Source organism: Eptesicus fuscus, chromosome 6, assembly GCF_027574615.1.
Source record: "Eptesicus fuscus isolate TK198812 chromosome 6, DD_ASM_mEF_20220401, whole genome shotgun sequence".
NCBI classification, from domain to species: Eukaryota; Metazoa; Chordata; class Mammalia; order Chiroptera; family Vespertilionidae; genus Eptesicus; species Eptesicus fuscus.
Genome location: NC_072478.1, coordinates 2,575,949 through 2,592,274, shown reverse-complemented (window position 1 = coordinate 2,592,274; position 16,326 = coordinate 2,575,949). Strand labels below are relative to the sequence as shown.

Below are 16,326 nucleotides of genomic sequence, written 5' to 3'. Positions count from 1 at the left end.
TACTTTGTCTTTGGAAAAACCTACCGAATCCGACTTCATGTTGTTAGCACCTCTCTAGTCAGACCCCGCGGTCTGCTCGAGTGTGCCGGGCACTGGGGACGGGCTCAGGGGGTTGTCCACGTTCAGTGAGGCAGCGTTTCCCCCGAGGGGACGATGAGGCCTTGAGAGCAGGCGTCTCCAGAGCGGAGAAGTCAGGGGAGGCTTTCTGGGAAGGCCTGGGTGCACAGCTTCGAAGCTGACGACAGGTACTCGGCACCCAGGCCCCAAAGCCAGGAACTGCTAGGTCCTCATGGGCCCGGCCTCGCAGGGCAGCTCTAAGGAAGGCCTGCTTGTGAGCCCAGGTTTGCTGAACAGCCCACAACAATGTGAAGCTCAGATCAAAGAGCACTAATTAGAATGAGTCCCAACCCGGCCATCATTCTGTCGAGTCAATACGACTGTATTAAACAAATCAGTAAAATCTGGAACTATATACTTCGAAGACCACATGCTATTAAATCCAGGAGGAGAACATTAAGGGTCTTAAAGCTGCTGTAACTAACCAGCAAGCAGTCGTTCAGCAGCTGCGATGGGGAGGAAGTGCTTCAGCAGCATGAAAGGAGACGAGGGCGGCAGTCCTGCGCTCACCCAGCCCTGCCACCCTCCGCTAACACCCACCTCCGCGAGGCAGGGGTGTCCCTTCCCACGCGTGCGCGCTCGGGGCGCGGAGGAGGCTCTTCTCCTCACATCCGAGCAGCTCGCTGCTGCCAGTGCTGGTCTGTTCAGCTGTGGACGTGACCGGCTGCCACGCTGCCTCCACGTGACCCCCGTCCTGACACCTCTCCTCAATGCCAACCCGGGGACCACTCTGCACCCCCGCAGTCTCCACGGGGCTGCTTCAGCAGAGTTCGGGTCTGGTATCCTGCCCCCCACGTTCCAGCCGGTGCCACCAGCTCCTCCCTTCCCGTGCTGCACAGCGAGGGGAGGTCAGGAGCCGAGTGCTTGGGCCTCCTGAGCCCACCGTCCGGGAAGACGGGCACAGGGAGATGCAGCCACTGAAAAGAAACATCAGCATCGGAGGTTTCAGCTTTTATTAAAAAATCCTACACAAAATAAAAGACACTGATCAAGAACAACAGCATTTCATTCACGAAGTTCATTTAAAGCAGCCAGGCCCTGGGAGCACCCCAGCGCAGCCAGAGCAGCGCGCTCCTTCCTGACTCCAGTCGATGGGTTTCAGTTGCTTCCTCCACAAGAAGTTTGCAAGGTGCCATGTCCTCCGCAGGAGGGCAGCCTCCTCCCGGATGTCTGAGCGGGCGCAGGGGCCAGGGGCTCGCTGCCTCTTTCTCTCCGGTGCTGGGCAGCTGCGGAGTCCATCGGCCCGTCCACCGCGCCAGCCGGGCCTGTCTGCGCCAGGGAGCCGAGTCCTGCGGCGGCGGCCGAGCTCGCCATGAGGGCTGCGGGCTGTCTGCCTGCAGTTCCCTCTGCGCCTCTGGGAGCTCCTCCGCCGGGAGCAAATTTCGTTTTGGGAGGTGATTTTGTTCAAAGTCTTCCAATTTCTTCTGCAGTTGAATTATATCTGAGTCTAAGGTTTTTTTAAAAAAGAAAAATGTCTATTGTGTCACCAAGCTTACCCTGCCACTGCTTGCTGCGGAGGCTGCGGACAGCGCCCACGGCGCCTCCATTCACCCTCGTTTCCATTTCCACTTCCACACGCAGAGGCCGGTCCCCCAGGCCCACGCCTGGGACGGGAAGGCGCTGTGCTGCTCATCATGGGGGTCCATGACTGGACCGAGGTGGGGAGGCGGCGCCTGCAGAACTAGACAGTGTGTGGTGGCCACAGGGAGTGAGCTGCGCTGCTCAGAGCAGCCCCCAGAGAGGCCCCCGCCACAGCGAGGGAGGCCAGGCCTGGAGGGGCCACGGCGAGGGAGACAAAGGGCCTGGATTGAGCACAGAGAGGGAGGCCGGGGCTGGAGGGGCCACAGCGAGGGAGGCCGGGCCTGGAGGGAGCACAGAGAGGGAGGCCGGGGCTGGAGGGAGCACAGCGAGGGAGGCCGGGCCTGGAGGGGCCACGGCGAGGGAGACAAAGGGCCTGGAGGAACCGGCCAGGTTACCGGGGTGGAAAGCCGCCACGGTGTGCACCTCCGCGGCCCCCCCGGAAGCCGCCTCGCTCTCCGCGGAAGTTGGACCGGTTCCGCTCGCGTCCGCGGCCCGCCGCGGTTCCTCCTCGCCCCCCACCCCTGGGAGCACCCCCGCCCCGGTCGGACTTGGACTTGGGTGGGGGCGACTTGGGCCGCAGCCTCTCGATCTCCTCGGTGCAGCCCGTCAGGTAGGAGTTGGGGGCGCTGAAGTAGGACGCGTAGGTCTCCGCGTTGTAGTTGCTGTTGGTCAGCGTGGGTCCCACCGTGAGCCAGCCTGGAGGGAAGGACCATGTCTGCAGCCTTACTCGCCCCAGGTCTCACCCGCACCTTCTTCCCGCCCAGCCAGCCCCGCACCGCCCTTGCAAGGAGCGCTCAGCCCCAACCCCCTGCCCACGTCCCCTTAGGCGGTGCCTGGACCCCAGCTCCTCGCTGCCGCACCTTCAGTCCTGAAAACAGCACTCAGGAAGAAAGCACCTCCCGACCGCCTTCCCCGCCAGGAATGGCGCCTCCTTCCCAGGGGGCCCTAGAGCCAGCCCCCTCTACTCTTCCTTGCGCACCAGCCCAGCGGTCCCAGGGGTGCCCCACATTCCCCGCCCGCTGCCCCGTTTCAGCCTGCCCCCTCTGCTCCTCACCCCACAGCCTGCCCCCTCTGCTCCTCACCCCGCAGCCTGCCCCACTCCTCCCCTCACCCCACAGCCTGCCCCCCTCTGCTCCTCACCCCACAGCCTGCCCCCTCTGCCCTTCCCTTCAGACAGGCAGCCATGGATACTGAAGCTCCCAACCCCTCCCTCTGCAAGTCCGAGCCTCCAGCAAAGCTCAGCCACGTGGCTTCTCTGCGTTGGACAATTCCAAGCACGGCCTCTCAGGTCTTTTCTAAGGAGGCCTGACCTGACCTAACTCTCCAGTCCCAGTTCACGCAGCTTCACTGGAGAAACAGACCCCGGACAGGGCCTGTCTCCACCTCGGCGCCCGCTTTCTTTTCCATCCCTCAGCCTCTGACAGCCCCCTCCACATGCAGTTCAAGGGAACCCCTCCTATGGATGACAGCCACTTCTCTCAGACTCCCCACGCACAGTCCCCCAGGTCCAAGGCACCCGCCGGGCCCCTGCTGGACGGCTGTGCCCAGCACGGCTGCCTCACCAGGGAAGCGCCTGAGCGGAGGCTACAAGGACTGTGCGTGCCCAGCGGGCGGGCGTCACGCTTTGGGGCTGGGTTCCCAGGGGTAGTTCTCATAGCTGACGCATTTCTGGGAAGAGCCTGGGAATCTGCTCTGAGTGCTATAGGGCCCGGGGGGCCCCCAGCGCAGGGCAGGTGATCTCCATGAATCAGGTTCACAACTGAGACATTCGGTTCACAGTATCCTGCCCCATCTCCCTCACGCTTATTTCTCAGGATAGTAGATCCATCATAAAATGCTACAGAACGCAAGGTATTTTACCGGGATCACATTCCACAATGTAGCAGCCATTTCTGTGCAGGCCCTTGTTCACCGTGTAAAAACCATCATCCGTATCTAAGTGCGTAAAGATTTGAAGAACAGAACAGCAGGGAAAACTGTGCCCTTTCTGGGCATGAGGCCTGTGTGGGCTCATCTGCAGCTGAGCCTGAGCTTCCCTAAGAGCCGAATTGTTTTCTAGTCTTGTTTTTAAATGGTGAATTCACATTGTAGTGAATTAGTAAGGTTCTGAAAAGATGCCACCACCACACACGTAAGGAAACAAGCCAGGTGTTTCAGTCTCTAGTAAAGCCACAACCTGGATGGCACACATGTAGGGTGTTTCCTGCAGGACTGCCCAGCCATTTACTTATGCGTCTTCAGTCAGCAGTCACCGGAGGCCCTGCATGCTGGGAGAAGGGAGCGAGCAGACAGCTCTGCCTCCCGGAAACTGGCGTGAGAGACTGACCCAACGTGTGGCCAATTAATTGAATCTACAATTCAATGATGTAAGTAACGCGAGGAAACAGAAATAGACGGGGCCGGAGTGGCCGAGGAGTGGAGGAAGCTGCTGGGTTAGACCGGCTGCAGCAGGAGGACCGGGTGAGCCTGGCAGACCTGCAGTGCAGCCAGACAAGGCATCCAGCCGTCAGGCCTCACCGTCCCCAGCCCTGCCAGGTAGTTCCTGACGCCTGCATCCCAGGTGGCCAAGTTCTCTTTTCTTTTCCTGAGGTCCTACCTGGTCGGATCGTACTATCTCTTCCAAACAGGTGAAGGCGTCTTCTACCCAGACAGAAGTGTTCAATGATGTGGAAAATTTCTACGGGCTTTTCTATGTTCCCAATCTCAGGCTCCTCCGTGATGATCAAGTCGATGTCGACGTTGGCGTGAATGAAGTCCCCGTCTGTGCTGCGCTTCACAGTGCCTTTGATCCCCATGAGGCAGTGTTCCTAAACAGCAAGGAGAGACCGACACTTCCTCACCGGGTCACACTGCTCAGCCTCCTACCCCCCACGTCCCATTTCCTGACCAATGCTCCTTCCTCGGAATCTTTAGGAGACGGCTCTCTGGGTGACAGAGCAAGAAAACCTGGGTTCCTGGGTGTGGGGAGACTGCCAGGGAAGGGAGACAAGAGTACTGGACTTGGGGCCACCACATTTTAGATCAGAGTCAATGACCATGGAGTCTTTTCCCTCTAAAACTTAACTATAATAGGTTTTCAACAGGTAGGGAAACATGAAACTTGACCTTTGAACTATAAAATGATGTTATACTGGGCTTACTATGATCCAATATCAAAACTACACACAAGATATAAGCCTTTTAATATGGAGAAGAGGCTTTAAGCCTGGATAGACTTCCAAATACTTGACATAGGCAATGTGCAAATCAAACCCTTTTCTCTACTGTCTGTTGTTAGACCCTCTCTATTTCATCTGATGGCAGGAGTGTGGGTGGGACAGACTTAGCCTCTCACGTGATTCCACGAACCAACAGTGGATGGGTGGCTGAGGTTCCCTCGAAAGAATGTTCCAGTCCAAGGAAATCTATTCAATAAGAAACACCCTGCCACCAACGGCTCCGATGAGGGCACTACTGGAGGGCCAGCCGACTAAAGACGGCTGCACGGAACACGCACTGGGTGCTGCAGCCAGAGAGAAGAAGCGAGGCTGCCATTGGCAGCAACATGGATGGGCCCGGAAAGTATTAAGCTAAGTGAAATGACTCAGAGAAAGATAAATGCCACGGTATCACTTATACAGTATGTGGAACCTAAAGACCAAAATAATCAAAACAAAACAGAAACAGATGCAGACACAGAGCAAACTGGTGGTCGCCAGAGGGACAGTGGGGGGACTGATGAAATAGGGGTAGGGGTTGGGAGCACAACCTTCCAGCTGTAAAATGAGTATGTCACGGGGAAGTGACGAACAACATGGAGACTGCAGTCACTAATACTCGAGTAGCCTCACTTATGATCACTGCGCAATAAATGTAAATCTCGAGTCACCATTTCTACACCTACATTAGTATGACAGTGTAGGCAGCTATGCTGCAAACACTACCTCGGGTGTCTTCCTATAAATGCTCAATGCCATTTGTACAAGTCTAAGAAAAGGACCTTTCCACCAAAATTAATTAAACAATATGCAGTCATTTGGAAAATAATGAAAATTTTAAAAAATGATTGTGAGAACATAAAAATAAAGATGACTAGATCGTAGAGAGAATACCTTTGTTCTCTGGAAGACAGCCTTTGGATCTAAAGTCTTCGTCTTCCCAGGGTTGTTTTTATTGGTTTTAATCCAACAAATATCTTCACATCTTCTGTAGCCCCACTTGCGTAAACACTAGAAATGAAAATTTTAAAAAATCCTTAGCTAAAAGAAATAAACAATACTTAAAATAACCAACCAGCACTAAAAACGTCCTAGAGGCTTGAAATACCCAATTCCAAGGTGTCACAGTAATTGCTTTAGTGCAGATGTGGGGAAAAGAATTCTAGTCTTTATTATACAGCCATTCGACAAGATACTCCAATCGAACAGAAGAAAAGTTCTGAAACACAATTAAATACAAGGTACTTAACATAAACTGAGGGGCTAGAACTTCCTTGTCATTCTCGTTCATTCATTCAAACTACATCCCAGGCCTGGTGCTATTTTCCCCATTCCATCTGACTTCCATTTGGAATTCAGGAGTTAACGGAATTCAGAAAAACACTTTTTAGCTACTCATGAGCAGTGACACCAGGCAGCTTGTTTTTGACATGTAAGCTAGAGTTTTAAATCTCTAAACTGCTCTCTTCCTGCAGTCGTTAATAAACCCCATTTTGATTCACCCCTGGTACTAGTTCAGCAGTCGCCAACCTTTCGGACCCCGCAGACCACCGGCTGGTGACTATTGTAGTGAACTAAGTAAGGGTAGGTACTGCCTTTCATACATTCTTTCTTGAATATTTTTTCTTTTTAATATTTTATTGCCATTCAAGAAACAAAAGACAAAATACCAGTCTTCAAAGGTCTTAAGCAATGCATCGTATTGCATTTCCTCTCGTGAATTTAAAGATCCACTTTAGGAGACACGGGCTTACCACTCTGCCAAGGTCCAGCCCTTCCCCGGAGCCACACCAGAGGAAAATAAACGACCGCGGTGCCGCAATCTCATCGATTTCTAACTTCATAATCTGTAAGAAACGGAAACCATGGGGCCTGAACGAATGCTGTTTCCCTTCGTCCCAGGAGCAATCACTGGGTGTGTGAGGGCCTTCACCAGAGGCGCTCATTTTAATGAGGGACGTATGGGAAACAGGCACCGTAGCCTTCTCCTCCTACGGCGGTTTCCTCCTGCGGAGACCACGCGTGCACACGTACAAGGCACACCGGCTCGTGTGGAGAGGCTAGAGGAAGCCATGGTTACAGAATTCCTTAAGCTGTAGCTTGAGAACAACCCTTTAACATTTACAGAAAAACTACTGAGACGAAAACAGGTTAAATTACCTCCAAGTTGGGGGCAAAATTAAAATGAAAAATGACATCTCGGTCCTGAGTCTTATTATCTGACTCTCCAGCACAGCACGGCCTCGCACACAGTGGCACTTAAGAAATACCTGTTGTTTTTGTTACTGATAACAAACACATCACTTTTGTAACTAACAGAAGTTATCAGTTTGCTTGATTTTCTTTAGGTAAATATAACTTTATCACACTTTATACTGAAATTACTCATCTTTTTGTCCATTACACTGTCAGCCCTCAAAGAGCAGACCCTACACTTGACACATATTTCTTCTCCGATGTTGACCACATGTAGCCAAGTGCCAGTGCGGAACGAGCTCCCGTGGTTCGGGCCATCTCGCATCCTCCAGCCTCACGCCCAAGGACCCTAAGGCTGGTCTCCTGCGGACCAGCTGCTCACTGCCTGCGCAACTGCTGCCTCAAAAGGTCTTGTCATACTTGTTCATGTCCCTCAGGCCTGCGGCCACATCTACACTGGCACATCTGTGTGTGTGGCCCACGCAAGGAGGGATGATATTCACAAGGCGGCGTTTCACCATACATCGTCCCAAGTCCAGCACTTCTCGTTGGCAGTGATGCCGGTCTCTCTGTAATACTCTTCCAGAGGGGGTTCCAGAAGAATCACATCGAATTTGGGGGTGAGCTCTCTGATGTCAAAGGCTTCGATGTCTGCTTGTAAGTACCTACGTAAGGAAAGCACAGAGAGTGAGGAGACTTTCGAGCACCTTGCAGGCGGTCGTGAGAGGTTTCCCCAGTGTTACTAGACGCCATTCCCAAAGCAGTCGCGGGCGAACCACTGCGGGCCTTGCCTCTTGTCAGTGCGCACGGCGTGTACAGCACCCTTCCTAGGACATGCACGTAAGCACGCCACAAAGCAGTCCATTCCCCATGTATCCCTCGTTTTCACCCTGAAAATCCACGTTCAGCTGTAAGACCCAGCCCTTTCCAGCACCACCTGAGACTCTAGGGAAGGCCACACTACTTTTCTCTAACTGTTGAGTTAGTCTGGAAACACCATTTCCCTGTAAATTTTAAATTCCTCCCTCTAAAAACGTTTCTAAATTCTCTGGCCACTTAGTGTAATTTATCACTAGCCTTCATGGAAAAGTTATTTCCATAGAGTATGGAAGTATTTTGTACATAAAATATTTAAATATAAAATACTTTAAATGTAGAGTCTTTTTAAATAGGATAAATACTAAAGTCTGCTAACATTTCCCCCAATACTCAAACTTCTTTGTGGCTGATCTAATGAATAGGCTTATGTCAGCAAACTAATAAATGTACAAATGTTCAAAGTAAACTAAGTGTGAAATAAACAGTCTTCAATTTCAAAGGCCTTATACACGTTTTTAAGGAAAGCATTATTCTGTTTAGCAAAGGTTAAAATGAATTACCATATCCCAAAAATGTCCATAGTAGCCCTGGATGCTAAGTTTTTATTAATTTTAATTTCCTTCTTTTCCCCATCTAAATTTTCTTTAATAAATAACATTTTGAGAAGAAAAGCTATTTTAAAACATTTTAAATAAACTCAAGAACACAATAAATGTGAATGATTTTCTAAGAAAAAAATCAAGCAAGTTATTGAAAAACTGAAAACAAATTAAATGAGCATTCAGCACTGAGTCTCAAAGGAATATGTTTTACCATAAAGAGGAATAATAATGATGTTAAGCTTATGTGGTGCTGAGTAATTCCGAACAGAAAGGCCCCAGATGGGAAGCCTGACAGCTGAAGCTGAGCGGGAACAAGAGGGGCTGGAAACCTGCTTACATGGGCGGAGTGTTCGACTTGGCGATCAGCTCGTCCTTCAGCCGGATGAGCTCCCGCAGCTTGGGGTACTCTTCAAACCTGTCCGCCAGGCCTGAGGGCAGCAAGCACATGTCACACACCCGAAGCTAATGCAGACAGCAGAGGTGCTAAGCCCCCCAGGAAAACTGCACACATTTCATCTCTAACGATCCTCACTCCACAGGCAAATAAAAACCAGATGTCCAAAGCCAAGTTCAAGTCACCAACCATTCAATGTCTCCTACTTAAGTTAAATAATCTACTGGTAACATCAAGTTTAATCAGTCTCTTCTTGAGAAAGGGGGAAACAACTGCCTTTCTCTCATGTTTTCCCTCTTTTTTAGAGAAAAAAAAATCTCTTAAAGAATCTAGTAAAAATGAGTATTCTTTCATTTTTTTTATAATTAAGTAAAGGAAGAGACAAAATAGTAGAGATGAAATGCTGCTGCTGATCTTAAATTAACGGGCTATGCCTTGTAAACAAATCCAGTTAGAATTAGTCCCTAATTAGAAATAATCCACAAGTTAATAAATAAATTAAACAGTCCAACACATCTGACATACCTACATCCCTGATGAAATTCTGAGGTCTATGTCCAGTGTCTACAAAATGCTGGCAGTAATCATTATGGGGATTTAAACTCTGTGTTCCCTAAGAAAAATCAAAATTAAATTAATAGCATGCACTCTGATATACTAATTCTGCACTTTGTTTTTTATTATGACGCCATATAAAATGTAAGTTGATTGACATGATCTTTATTTTACAACAATGATTCCTTAATATCTTAAAAAATCGCGAAAACAAATAGGTATTTAAAATCTTTGCAGGCACAGAGCTGAAATGTGAAGGGTTATAAGGTCTCAATTACTGACTGACCTTGAGGAACGTACTGGAGTCTTTGTAAATCTCTTCCTCATACGGCAGGTTCTCCTCCTCCTGTTGCATCTCAGGCTCATCCTGGGAGACGGAGGTTAGTAGACATTTGACGCAGAGAAGGAACAGTCCGAGTATTACTATATCTTGATTAAGACTAGACATACATGTTTTATTTCCCTAGTGATAATAAACTTCTCAAATTATCATTAAAGTGGAACATTAAAATCTTTGTTTTCTTATCATTAGGTATAACTAGTTTATTCTTTTCATAATAAAATAAAAATTTTCATCAATAAAAGTCTGTAACTTGTTTTGTTGACCAAGTTGTGTAGAATTATTTAATCTCAAATATAATACTATAAATATTAGAATTTAGCTTAAATCAAAAGAGATAACCACCAATGGGCCAATTTTATTTCTATTACACTGAACCACATGAATCTACCTTTACAGGTCAAAACTGCCCAAATATTGGGAATTGCATATGGTTTGACCTGAAACAGTCACAAATATTTAAACTACATATTAGCATATACCAAAATACAACAGACAAGACAGAATTAATAAGATTAGGTACTGGTATCATTGAACTACCTGGAGACTGACTGAAATGGTGCATGCTCTTCTCTATTAAATATAGTTGTACAATTAACTTTAAGAAATGGAGATAAGTTTTTCATTATATTTTCTTTTCAACTAAATATTGCAATTACAAATTTAGAAGTTGGATTTTTTTCTTTGGGCCTCTTTCAGAAATGGTTCTACACTGCTGTCTAGCTCATGGATTTTCAAAATATTTTAATTGTACTGCCATATATTGTTAACATTGAGTAACACAAATCACAAAAAGGTATTGTAGCCTTTAGAAATCTAATCCAAATACCCAAAGTTTCTGAACACTTCCTTACTTCCTTACTGTTATTTAAGAATATTATTGCCCAGTGCTTACCAGGCATTATGCTAAGTGCTTTCTGTGAATCACCTAGTTTAACCCATACACTCTTGTGTTAAAATGAGGAAAGTGATACAAAGAATTAATTTAACTGATTATACATATGCTTATACATATATTATACTCATGACAATTATTTTAGACACTGTCATATTCAGCTTTTGGTCAAGTTTGTTTTCCTCAATAAGAATCTATTATCGGAAGAACTAATTTTTTCTTGACCATTAAATTGCCCAAGTCCCACTTGCCTTATATTCTTCCATTTTGTCCTCATCTGTCTCTCCTTCATCCTGAGACTTACGTTTCGCATTTGGAGCAGAGGTATCATAGGAAGCCCTGAAAATTAAAACTGACGCATTACACACAAGTATGTACAGATGTATAAATGCATTTAGAAGCACGAAATCCTATCTAATAAAAGAGTAATATGCAAATTGACCATCACTCCAACACACAAGATGGCTGCCCACGTGTGGACACAAGATCGCCAGCAGGGGAGGGCAATTAGGAGGGACCAGGCCTGAAAGGGAGGGCAGTTGTGGGCGATCAGGCCAGCAGGGGAGGGCAGTTGGGAGGGACCAGGCCTGCAAGGGAGGGCAGTTGGGGGCGATCAAGCCTGCAGGGGAGGGCAGTTAGGGGTGACCAGGCCGGCAGAGGAGGGAAGTTGGGGGCGACCGGGCCTGCAGGGAAGGGCAGTTGGGGGGGACCCAGGCCTGCAGGGGAGAGCAGTTGGGGGGGACCAGGCCTACAGGGGAGGGAAGTTAGGGGTGACCAGGCCTGCAGGGGAGGGCAGTTAGGGGTGACCAGGCCTGCAGGGGAGGGCAAACAGGCTGGCAGGGGAGCAGTTAGGCATCAATCAGGCTGGCAGGGGAGTGGTTAGGGGGTGATCAGGCTGGCAGGCAGAAGCGGTTAGGGGCAATCAGGAAGGCAGGCAGGCAAGCAGTTGGGAGCCAGCAGTCCTGGATTGTGAGAAGGATGTCCGACTGCCCGTTTAGGCCCGATCCTCCCGGGATCAGGCCTAAATGGGTAGTCGGACATCCCTCGAGGGGTCCCAGATTGGAGAGGGTGCAGGCTGGGCTGAGGGACACACCAACCCTGTGCACAAATTTTGTGCACTGGGCCTCTAGTAACATAATAAAAACAGAATGAAGCACGTTTTTCCTGATTAAACAGTATCTATTAACCCAGATTATAAATCACCTAAAAAGTCACAAAACTTTATTGGTAAGCAACCAAATCCTATATAATAAGAGAGGAATATGCTGATTATCCGTTACACCATGAGGTGTAGCGACCAACTTCGTAACGATCGAATCACGGATCTGCAGTAGGGTGGGGCAGTGAACTACATGCGGGCGGAGGAGAGCTACAGGAGGGGGCAGGGCAGTAAGCTATGGGGGGGGAGCTACAGGAGGGTGGCAGCGAGCTACTGGCTACAAGCAGGTGGTGGAGAGCTACAGGAGGGGGCAAGGCAGCAAGCTATGAGGGGGGGAAGGGGGAGCTACAGGAGGGCGGGGCAGCAGGCGGAGGGTGGCAGAGAGCTACTGGTGCACAGATTTGTGCGCAGGGCTACTATTGAGAAAATAAGCTATTACAGGGGTATAGCGCAAGAAGGAACTTCTAAATTACGTATCATTCTAATCTGCCTCTAGCGAAACTAATGCTCAAATTGATAACTAGAATACTGAAAAATTCTGAAATGCTTTGTGAACTATCAAATGATTACCACTTTTAGGGTAAAGTCAGTTTACTTCTATAAGAACTTAAAAATAATTATTTATTTGTGGTATATAAGCTAATCCTTAGTGTAACATTCCATTTCCTACTACATGAGAAGTTACTATAGCCAGAAAAGAAACAGTTCATCGTTCATGCACTAACAATAAAACCAATGGCTCTGAAATCTTTATTTTGGTGCTTTCATAACACACTTCATACCTAGGATCATTTTATTAAAACAATAATCCTTTCACAATATTAAGCTGTCAGTAAAACAACAACAAAAAACTACTTGACAGACCTGCAAGTCTCCCTGGTTTCAGCAATCTCTCTCTGCTCCTCTTTGCTATTTAACACGGCACCAATGCTGTCGGCACTTTCAGCTCCCAGCTGAGAAAACAAAAACCAGAAATGAGATCACTAGGCAGTTTATCCTTTTAGTCAAATTTGAAATGAAGACACTTCATTTGCCAATCTTTTCTTTTAAAGTAAGTAAAACATGACTTAGTAATAGCTGCAATAGCCAGGATAGCTAACACACAGCATCCAGTGTGGTCGGCTCTATGTTCAACACTTCACGTCCATCAACTCACACGTGATACCTTATTCATCCCATGCTCTAATAAAATGTATTGACTTTTATTCAAGCCAAGTCTTTAAAGAATGAGTATAGACACAATATTGAACTTTACTAATTCCTTAAAAATGGTAACGCAAAGTCTGGTCAGCAGTTGGGAAAATTTTGCAATAAAACACACGTAAACAAATCGAAAAGACTAGCTAAGGAGCGTGGGATCAGCTCACAGAAATCTTCAGGAGCCAGACCACGAAGTGCAGAATGCAGCCCACAGGCCATGAGGAACCATCTGTTTTTAGGCACAAGAAGGGCATGAGGAAATGTGTAATAAATAGTCCCTTTAGCCAGGAAGTGGGGAAGGCATACTAACACATCAGAGCCACAGTCCTCAGCATTTATCTTAAATAATCACAACTGTTTAGTCTACCCATGTCTCTCCAGGGATAATGCTTTTCCAAAATATCTGTTCCTGGAATTTTAACTGCTCCATAGATCTTCCAGACCCTATTCTCCTGACTCAGGAGACACAGCCACTTCCCACAAAGGAAGCGGGAAAGCTTTCTAACCTTCTCATGGCCCACTCCTCTTTTCATGCCGAGTACGAGTTACTTCCTCGGAGGGGTCCCCATGAACGCTGCATAGAGAATAAGTGGCCCCTCCCATGGTTCTCTTTTCTACCTCCTTTCCTCATTCAGACCATAGCACTTAATATAACTTTCAATTATTTTGTTTTACTTTTGTTTGCTCCCAAGGTATATTGTTTCACAATCTCTATCACAACTTATAATTATTTGTAAATTTCAATTATTTTTTATCAGTTTACTTCTTCCCCACTGAAAGGTAACCTCCCTGGCAGGAACACTGTCTGTCCTGTTCATATCTGTATGCCCAGCAGCAGTATGTCTGACTCATAGCACATGTTCAATAAATGTATGAGGGAACCAGCAAGATTTCCTACTAGGGCCTACGTTAGGAAACAGTACACTGCAGAGAAATGCTTTAAATAAAAATTCTGCTGCCCTAGCTGGTTTGGCTCAGTGGATAGAGCGTTGGCCTTCAGACTAAAGGGTCCCCGGTTCGATTCAGCTCAAGGGCACAAGCCCAGGTTGGGGGCTCATCCCCAGTAGGGGGCGTGCAGGAGGCAGCTGATCAATGATTCTCTCTCACCATTGCTGTTTCTCTCTCCCCCTTTTCTGAAATCAATAAAAATATATTTTAAAAAAATTCTGCTTACACATTGTCTTCTCATGCACCAACATTTTTTAAAAATTGTGGAGTGACTGGGTTAAGTAAAAATATGTCCTGTCTCGTTCATAGAGAAAAGTGGTGAGAAAAGGTGGAGTGAGTGGTAAAGTCAGTCTGTCATTGGTTATAGTATTGGATTCCTGACTTAGGTGGGATGGTTCCCATCCAACTAGAAGGCCAGGAGCACTTGGGTCATTGGACAAAACACCGAAGGGCTAAAAACTGCAGCTCACCAGCTTTGTGGGTTTGAGCACTTAATTGAAATTCTTGGAGCTTAATTTTTTCATCTGTAAAATGTGTATCTGTACCATTGAAGATAATGTAGGTAAAGAGCTCAGCTGAGTCTGACACACGGAAGGGACTTAGTAAATGGCAGCCATCAAATTTTCATGCACTCTGTACGTTCTTTGAGGGTAGGGGCCAGCTATTATTCATAGTTAAGTGAATTGTAATTGTTCTATAATGTATTTAGAGTCAGAGTTTGAATTCAAATTAAAGTGTAAGAAGTTTACTTGATGGCAACAAGAAGCTATTGAAGATAACATGATACAGAAAGTTGGGCAAAAGAAGGCTTAGAAAAAGATACCTGATTTGTCTAAGATCATACTGCCACAGGGACAGGGACTGATATGATTCCAAATTCCCACTTTTTAAAAAAATATATATATATATTTTAAAATATATTTTATTGATTTTTTTACAGAAAGGGAGAGGGATAGAGAGTAAGAAACATCGATGAGAGAGAAACATTGATCAGCTGCCTCCCGCACACCTCCTACTGGGGTTGTGCCCGCAACCAAGGTACATGCCCTTGACTGGAATCGAACCTAGGACCCTTCAGTCCGAAGGCCGACGCTCTATCCACTGAGCCAAACTGGCTAGGGCCCAAATTCCCACATTTTTAATACTATACCATAAATCTTTTCATCAGATCATAAAAGAGAGGTTTCAGATTTCCATTAATTAAAACCAAGATTTACTACTGAAAAATAATAACCTTAAGATGCCTCATTAAAGCCTCTCCATCACTCTTAATTGATCTGAATGGTAAAATGTAAAACACAGCTTCTGATTTAAGCATTTCCTGCATGCCTACTCTACTCATCAGCAAGTGTTAACTTACACACGAGAGGCAGTGAAGACAAGCTTCAGAGAAACAAACTGGGTTCAATTTCTGGCCCAGCAGTGATTGACCCCTAGGCCAAAAATCAATGAACCTCTAGAGCCTCCTTTAAGTGAAGATAATACTTACTACTCACATCAGGGGTGTGCTGTGACACAGAGTATGAATTCACATATTGGCTGTGGGTGACCGCGAGGACACTGTACATTGCACAGTGGACTGCAATACACAAGAGGCAGAATCTACAATGTACCCTCAGGCTACTTGCAACGCAGTCTTTAGATATGACCCCCCCTCCATTTCTGTAAACCCATTTCACAAGTAGCCACAATCTCAAGACTTAGGTGCTGACTACGAGGAAAGGCAACACACAGAAGAGCATGCAAACGGTGAAGAGACATTTAGGGGACAAGTCACTTTGACGTGTGAAGGGCGGTAATGCATTCAAAGACCAGAGCTTCGCGTGCCCAGCACTGAGTGCGGGCTGGCACACCAGGCGGGCATCGCGTAAGGTTGCTGAAAACCAGCGGTGGCGTCCGGTTTAGCATCGCCACACGACCCGGAATGGAAACTCCTCAGGGCACCGCGGAGGCTGAGAACCGAAGGGTAGGCTCGGGCAAGGGTCAGGGCCGTGGGGCGGACAGAGCGGATGGGACGCGGCGGCCGCGCACGCGCATGGCGACCCCTCCCTAGCCGCGGACCTGCTGGGCGAGGAGCTGTCGCCGTAGCTTCTGCCGCTCCCGGATTTCTTGCAGGCGGCTGTCCATGTCCGGACTCTCGTTTCCCGCTCCCCCGGGAACTTGGCAGTTAGCGGAGGGATCTCCGCCCAATTTTCCTTCCGAGTCCGCGAAACACTAGACCTGCCTGGACCTCCAGGCGGCGGGTACCTTCCATTCTTTCTTCAGTGGGCATTTCCGGCGCGGCCGGAATTGGTTCTCCAGCCAGGAAGTCCCGCCTCCTTCC

General features: G+C 47.7%; 1 protein-coding gene across 1 annotated transcript; it reads right to left on the bottom strand.

The window, feature by feature from the left end:
• Positions 1 to 1,056: 1,056 nt before the first annotated feature.
• METTL14 (methyltransferase 14, N6-adenosine-methyltransferase subunit) lies at positions 1,057 to 16,311 on the bottom strand. Its single transcript, XM_008154882.3, has 11 exons — positions 16,065 to 16,311; positions 12,720 to 12,808; positions 10,948 to 11,035; positions 9,748 to 9,828; positions 9,432 to 9,519; positions 8,850 to 8,940; positions 7,615 to 7,756; positions 6,650 to 6,742; positions 5,790 to 5,906; positions 4,295 to 4,505; positions 1,057 to 2,394 (listed from the first exon to the last, which is right to left on the bottom strand). The coding sequence occupies exons 1-11, from the start codon at positions 16,128 to 16,130 to the stop codon at positions 2,090 to 2,092; spliced, it is 1,371 nt and encodes a 456-aa protein (XP_008153104.2). The 5' UTR covers positions 16,131 to 16,311; the 3' UTR covers positions 1,057 to 2,089.
• Between the last annotated feature and the right edge of the window lie 15 nt (positions 16,312 to 16,326).

What these genes read in the sequence shown, in the direction of transcription:
- METTL14 (XM_008154882.3), bottom strand. Translation starts at nt 16,130, where the DNA reads ATGGACAGCCGCCTGCAAGAAATCCGGGAGCGGCAGAAGCTACGGCGA. An exon ending in ACAAAATGGAAGAATATAAG is followed by an intron (nt 9,829 to 10,947) that starts GCAAGTGGGACT and finishes TCCGTCTCCCAG; the next exon opens with GATGAGCCTGAGATGCAACA. An exon ending in AGTGCTGGACTTGGGACGAT is followed by an intron (nt 6,743 to 7,614) that starts GTATGGTGAAAC and finishes CGTTTCTTACAG; the next exon opens with ATTATGAAGTTAGAAATCGA.